At 58.3% G+C, this 6,438-nt stretch overlaps 2 protein-coding genes across 3 annotated transcripts in view; both read left to right on the forward strand.

Annotated features, from left to right (window-relative positions):
* The window catches only part of LOC113208033 (carboxypeptidase B), a 7,406-nt gene extending 2,167 nt beyond the window's left edge, over positions 1-5,239 (forward strand). Inside the window, exons 2-10 of one of the 2 annotated variants that reach the window (XM_052266186.1) lie at positions 944-1,150; positions 1,322-1,426; positions 2,700-2,802; positions 2,886-3,194; positions 3,268-3,358; positions 3,432-3,577; positions 4,167-4,223; positions 4,379-4,463; positions 4,556-5,239. In XM_052266186.1, coding sequence (XP_052122146.1) covers positions 944-1,150; positions 1,322-1,426; positions 2,700-2,802; positions 2,886-3,194; positions 3,268-3,358; positions 3,432-3,577; positions 4,167-4,223; positions 4,379-4,463; positions 4,556-4,791 — 1,339 coding nt within the window. In that variant the 3' untranslated portion in view covers positions 4,792-5,239. The remainder of the gene's footprint in view (positions 1-943; positions 1,151-1,321; positions 1,427-2,699; positions 2,803-2,885; positions 3,195-3,267; positions 3,359-3,431; positions 3,578-4,166; positions 4,224-4,378; positions 4,464-4,555) is intronic. The other variant, XM_052266187.1, reaches the window with a different exon arrangement.
* Positions 5,240-5,525: 286 nt separating this feature from the next.
* Positions 5,526-6,438, forward strand: part of LOC127749165 (carboxypeptidase B-like) — a 4,768-nt gene continuing 3,855 nt past the window's right edge. Inside the window, exon 1 of the mRNA XM_052266281.1 lies at positions 5,526-5,656. Coding sequence (XP_052122241.1) covers positions 5,526-5,656 — 131 coding nt within the window. The remainder of the gene's footprint in view (positions 5,657-6,438) is intronic.

The following is a 6,438-nucleotide window of genomic DNA, read 5'->3' on the forward strand; positions in this document are numbered from 1 at the left end:
CCAACACGATGCGATATCTCTAAGGAGAGTAAAAGGCCTGCAAAGTCAAGTATGCAGAGATCAGCAAAAAGCAGATCCGTCGTTGTTCAGCGACCGTTTTCTGATCCGTCGTTGTTCAGCGACCGCTTTCTGATCCGCCGTTGTTCAGCGACCGCTTTTTGATCCGCCTTTGTTGCTCGGATGCGTCGATTGTGTGTCTGCCTCATATTTTAAGCTTTCCTAGGAACACATTATATTTGGTTTGACGCACAACATGTCACATGCTAGTTTCCAGTGAAGACTGCACTGTGTGGCCACCGAGTGTTGCTGGACTCAGGGCAAGGTCGCTGTGCTGTGCTGACGCACTCTGGCCACCCATGGGGCCGGCAGCCGGCTCCAGCCCCGCAGCGCAGCTGTGCGCGGCGGGTTAGCCTACGTCCCGGGCGGTCGCGCCCAAGCAGCCCAAGCCAGCCAAGCGAACCAGTTCCGCTGTCCTCCCGTCCGGCAGCCCAGTCCGAGGACACGGTGCGACAGGACGGACGGCCCTCTGCCGTGCGTGCCATGAGGCTGTCACTGCCAAGGACATGCGCTCATGACACTCAAGTCGGTACAGGCTGGCCTGCGTGCGCCGTCTCGCGCCGCGCCGCCCGCCGACTCGCACCGTGTGCCGCGGCACCATCACGCTGAACCACTTATTGGTCCGAACGAGATGTGCCCCTCGGCGGGCGAGGTGCACGACGCGAACAGCGCGGCCCAAGGACGGCGCGGGGCGGCGCGGACAGGATCTGGCGCGAGATCAAGCTCGGCGATGTGCTCGGCGGCGTCGCGGGGGCCTCTTCCTCATTCTTCCCTCTTTGTGTACAACGAGTAATAATCGTACATCGTAATGAAGCCACTCACTCGTTGAGCTGAGCTGCGGGGCTTCAGCGTCTCGTCCTGTTTTACAAGTTCCTCTCTGTTCCAGCTACACCGTGCTCAGGGTGACGCCCACGACAGACGAGCAGGTGCGAACCTTGCGCGGGCTGGAGGACCGCGGCGTGCAGTGGTGGACGCCGCCCCGGAGGAACTTCCCCTGCGACGCCATGATCTCCCCGGACAAGCGCAACGAGGTGGTCGGCGTCTTCACGTCACTGCAGCTGCAGCCCACCGTGCTGCACCAGGACTTGCAGGAGTGAGTTCCCTCAGTTCGGCGGCTTGCTTTACAGCGCAGGGGATCGCGTCGTACTGGTCTTACTGGCTGCCGCTCGGCGCGGGGGACCTGCTGCAGAAGGTGGTGGAGGACGCAGCCTAGCCCGGCCCAGGCTCTCGCTCCATCGCTGCGGTGTCTGGTTGTTTGTTTTAGCTCCATCGAGGCCGAGAACGAAGCAGACCGTCGGGTTAGGCGCAGCACGCCGAACACTCGGACGTGGACTCCCTTCCCCACGCTGCCCCGGCGGGCTGTACCTCGGTACCGTACCCCGCAGAGCGGGCGCAGAGCGAGCGCAGAGCGAGCGCAGAGCATGCCGGCATGTCCCCATGACACCAACCCCCCACCGGGGGTACCCGAAGGGGTGACCTCTTCGGGCCCCGCCCCTGAAACACACCCCACCTCGCCGCACACCCTCCCCTCCCCGGCGAGACCCTACACCACCAGCACGAGCATGTGCGACGTGTCCGTCACGCGCCTGGCACGACACCGCCATACCGCTTCCCTAAGCGGGCGCATGAGTCACAGCCAGCAGGGCGGCAGCCAAGGAGGCGGCCGGCACCGCGAAGCATGTTCGTTTGCACGACAGAGAACAGGACGGGGCAGCGCGGCGGCGACAGCTCGGCGACAAACGGCCAGCCCTGCGTTCAAGTTACCTCTTCCTCCTCCTCTTGACTCCGCAGCAGCGAAGATGTTGTCCCGCCGGTCCCACCCGGGGAAGGCCCGGCTGCACGCACTGTACAGCCGTAGCCGTGCTAAAGCAGCTATAGGTACTCGCCTCTGCCTGCCGCTGGCCGGCGCACATCGTCGTGGTTCGATGGGGGAAAGGGGCAGCTATAAAGAATGTACGCCGAAACACAAAAAAATACACGAAAAAGACAACAAAATACACTACGTTGCATAGAAATACGCGTTCAAAAATAGTAAGAAAATACAAGAAATGCAAGAGCTGCTCCCACTTTTTTTTTGCACTGGCACGTCACCCTCTTCATTTTGACGCTTGGCCGTGCCACCACGCAGCCGCAGCAGGAGGGCTGTCCTGCCTGTGACGAGGGGGTTTCCCTGCTGCTGCCGCTCCCCACTCCCTCGCACCAGCTACCAGCGCTACCAGCTCGCCGCGGCCGCGACGTCCACTCTGCTCCTGCTTGCACATTATTCAGACTCACACACTTCTCGGCCGAGTCGGTGATTATTCTCGTTACGTCCGCCACGTGGACGTGGCCTGCCTTTAGGTCTGCATTTAGGCCTGCCTTTAGGCCTACCTTTAGGCCTGCCCCCCAGCTTCGAATGCTCGCCGTGACACGACGGCTGCACGTCACGTCCCTTCTCACGGCCCTCCCGCTTTCAAAGCTGCCCGCCCGCTGCATTTCCGTCTGCCTGCCGCCCTCACATCACATCCACCCTATTCGCCTGCGGAGGAAACAGGAGGAGAAATAACGGCGACTTTGGCCCGTCATTCCCCCCCGTCCTCTCCGCCGCGCGCTACCGCGCCCGCCATCCGGCCGGTGCTAAAGCATGTCCTGTTCGCTTGCAGGTACCAGGCCCGCGTCGACAAGGAGCTGCAGCCACTCCTGACCTCCAGGTTTGCACCCGGAGACGCATACATCAACAACCAGCGGTATCTGGATTTTGAGGAGGTGAAGCTCTTGTCCAGCAGAATCTAGCACAGTCTTTTACTGTTTTTGCTTTACTTTATAATATCCAATGCCGGGTTCTTTAGATTACGACCTACATTAAGGAGCTGGCGGCCAACCACCCGAACAAAGTGCGCCTGCACAACATTGGGTTCACCCACCAGAAGCGGAACATGACGGTGGTGCAGCTGTCGAACTGCTTCGAGTGCAAGTACAAGGCGGTGTGGGTGGACGCCGGCATCCACGCCCGCGAGTGGATCGCGCCCGCCACAGCCTTGTTCGCGCTCAGCCAGCTCGCCGAGAACGAGACGTCCACCGCCGAGATGCGCGAGCACCAGGATTGGTTCATCCTGCCCGTGGCCAACCCGGACGGCTACGAGTTTACTCACAAGAAGGTTGGCATGCATGAGAGAGAGAGACAAGGTGAATCTGCCAAAGATTTTTCTGACGCTGGGTCTTGCCCTTTAGGACCGCATGTGGCGAAAGACACGGTCCAACACCTCCGTGCCTGGCTGCTACGGCGCGGACCCAAACAGAAACTTTGATTTCCACTGGAATGGTAAGGAGCTTGCATCAGCTTTCAGCCCTGGCAGACTGCTCATCAGCTAGTTCATTATCCCCTTCATCGGCAGAGATCGGTGCGAGCTCCAACCCGTGCAGCGAGACTTATGCGGGCAGAAAGGCCTTTTCCGAGATCGAGGCGCTCAACATCCGAAACTTTTTGTACGCCAACAAGGAGAGGTTTAAGCTGTACATCAGCTACCACGCCTACGGCAATGTGAGTAGCTTCAGCCTGCCGACGGCCCTGCCGTGCACTGGAAAAACAAAGGTGCTACAGTATTGCCCCCGATCTAGCAGCTGCCCCTCTGTAAGCTGAAATTTTGTGGCGGTCCCTGCTTACGGAAGGGGGTTTACAACCTTTCGAGCTCGCGCGAGCTCGCCGGCCGGCCGGGAGACAAAGCATTTACAACAGGCTGGTGCCCGGGCCCGCGCCGTCACAATAGACTGGCAACATGTGGCTAACTTTCGGGCCGTTCTCTGTAAGCTGAAGTCTGGTCCCGATTCCTCAGTCAAGATCGAGGCAGTACTTTGTATAGCACTCTTTTTAGGGTGCTATTGAATCTTTAGGGGTGCTACTGCACTAGTGCCTTTGTAGAGGCACGATTTGTGCCAAACATAGCACCTTTGGGGGGCAGTAGCACCTTTCTAGAGGCACTATATCACTATTTTAACCAGGTCGGCCCTGGCGCCTTACACTATATCTCTAACGCCTTTAAAAAGGCATTACATAGCACCTTTGTTTTTCCAGTGTGATCGCTGCCGGCTGTCTGCCTGTGTCTCTATACTGTGTACGACCATTGTTTCAGTTCCTCCTGTACCCGTGGGGCTACACGGCTGACAATCCCGACGACTGGAAGCTGCTGGTGAGTGCGACTAGCGCGAGCCCGAGCGAGACGCCACGCGCCGGATGGGTGGCCTACCGCCCGGGCGTGGCGCGACACTGCGGGGCCAGCTCGAGCTTGAGCCTGCGGGGCCCACACTACCGTCCCTCATGAGCTCGTCTTCTCTCTGCTTTCAGAGATCCGTGGCGGAGAAGGTGAACGCAGCCATGGTTCAGGCCGGCAGTCAGGAGTACACCATCGGCTCGTCCACGCAGGTTTTGTGTACGCGTTGACTAGTTTTGCAATAATTTTCAACCATGCCTTTTTCTCGATGAAGCGCTTGCCAATCAAACTACCTTGCTTCACACTGACAGACCCGGCGGCGGGCGGCAGCGACGACTGGGCCAAGGGCGTGGCGGGCATCCCCCTGTCGTACACCATCGAGCTCCCGGGCTTCGACTTCGGCTTCCAGCTTCCGCCGAGCTACATCGACCAGGTGGCGCGGCAGAGCTTTGAGGGGCTCCGCGTCTTCGCCGCGGAGGCCAAGAAGGTGACGCGCGGCCGGAGCAGAAGCCCGACATCAAGGCCCTCGCAGAGGAGTTTTGGATGAGCGCGCCATCGACAGGGCTCGCAAGCTAACTCACAGTATTGTCATCGGCTCCGGGCGTTACTTGGACTAGAAATTATCTTTTGATCAGAGTGATATATTTTATTTTTGTTACGAGAGTGAGATGAGAAGGCGAGTACGGAGTGTGGCTATTATTGCTTGTTGGCAAAGTGATAACCCTCCCTGGGCGATATTTTTGCTGTTGTGACAACAAAGCTGATGTGTGATTGGTCTTGGACCACTTTCCCTTATTTTTCTTGTGATGAACCGACTTCGAAATGTCCGATGTTGGACGAACTGAATTATGTTTTCGGCGGACTTGTGCGTCGTACTAGGTCGAATAATAATGAGAATAAATACATTCAACGTTGTAATCACTGTACATTGTCGAGGTCCGTAAGTAATACCTTTTAAATTAAAGACTGAATGTCATGTGTTCAAACCACACAAATATTGTATTTGTTTTTACCGCACTCCGTAAAACAGAACAAAAGTCATAAAGGAGAGCACATCATTGCGCGTGGAAGGGCGTTGGTGCGTCTGCGGTGGCCCCTCCCCGCGGGCCGGGCCGGGTCCCGGGCGCCGGCTGGCCGGCGGGGTGCCCGTCGAGGGCCTATAAGAGACTCCCCCTCCAGCTCGGCCCAGCGCAGTACGGACCGCGCGGGCGCGAGTCACAGGGGCCCACGGACCAGAGCGGTACACGGCGCCTGACGGCACGGCACAGGTCCAGCACGAGCATGGCGCGCAGCGGGCAGCGCAGCGGGCAGCGCCCCGGGGCCGCCGTCGCGCTGGCCATGGTGGTCGTCGGCCTGCTTCATCAGGGCGCGGAAGGCGCAGGGATTCTAAGCGACGTCGTCTCCTATGAAAAGTAAGTCGAACACCGAACGGGGGTAGAGAGATCGCGACACCCGTAAATCCCGTAGATCGCTGCCTGCTTGTCGGTGACTACCAAACACAAGCGCGGAGTGGTAGTGCCGAATAGTCACGGTTGACGTGGAGGATTCGGCAGGCATGTTGGTCCGCTGGTCCAGCTCGGGTACCGCGGGCGCGGGCCTTCTGCTGTGGCTGTGCACGCGAGGCTCAGTCCCGCCATGCTGGGACATGACCGCTGCGACTGGCCACACCGCGTAGAGCTAGGCGTGTGAAATGAAAAAACTGAGTACAATAGGAGAACTAAGCAATCTGACGATAAGGCATTGACATTTTGATTTTGACATGTAGTGCCCCGTACGTAGCATGCAAAAGTTGTCAGCTATGTAGCTCAACTTCACAATTGTACCTAAACGCTTAAACTAGTGAATAATTTTTAACAGTTTTTTTCGACAAAATGTACAACAATTCACCAGGTGTATTCTTGGAAAAACGAATGTTCAAAAAACAAACAAACGACAAATCGCTTAAACCAGAACAGGCAGTCGTCGACCGCTTATGGCGAGCTTCTGGATCGTTGTTCGACACGCGATGCCGAGAGTGAGCATTGTGTACACCGCGAGAGCAGACGGAGAAGCGCCATGTCGAATAACTGTTGTGGGTTCAAACACTCGGCAGGAGCGTCGCGTTTTCTTCCCACCGGGACTTGCTTCCCTACACTGACCTGATTCCGCGCGTGCGGCACGAAACGGGGCAGGGCGGGGCAGGGCGGGGCAGGGC

This window comes from Frankliniella occidentalis, unplaced genomic scaffold, assembly GCF_000697945.3.
Source record: "Frankliniella occidentalis isolate FOCC.00 unplaced genomic scaffold, Focc_3.1 Scaffold36, whole genome shotgun sequence".
Lineage (NCBI taxonomy): Eukaryota > Metazoa > Arthropoda > Insecta > Thysanoptera > Thripidae > Frankliniella > Frankliniella occidentalis.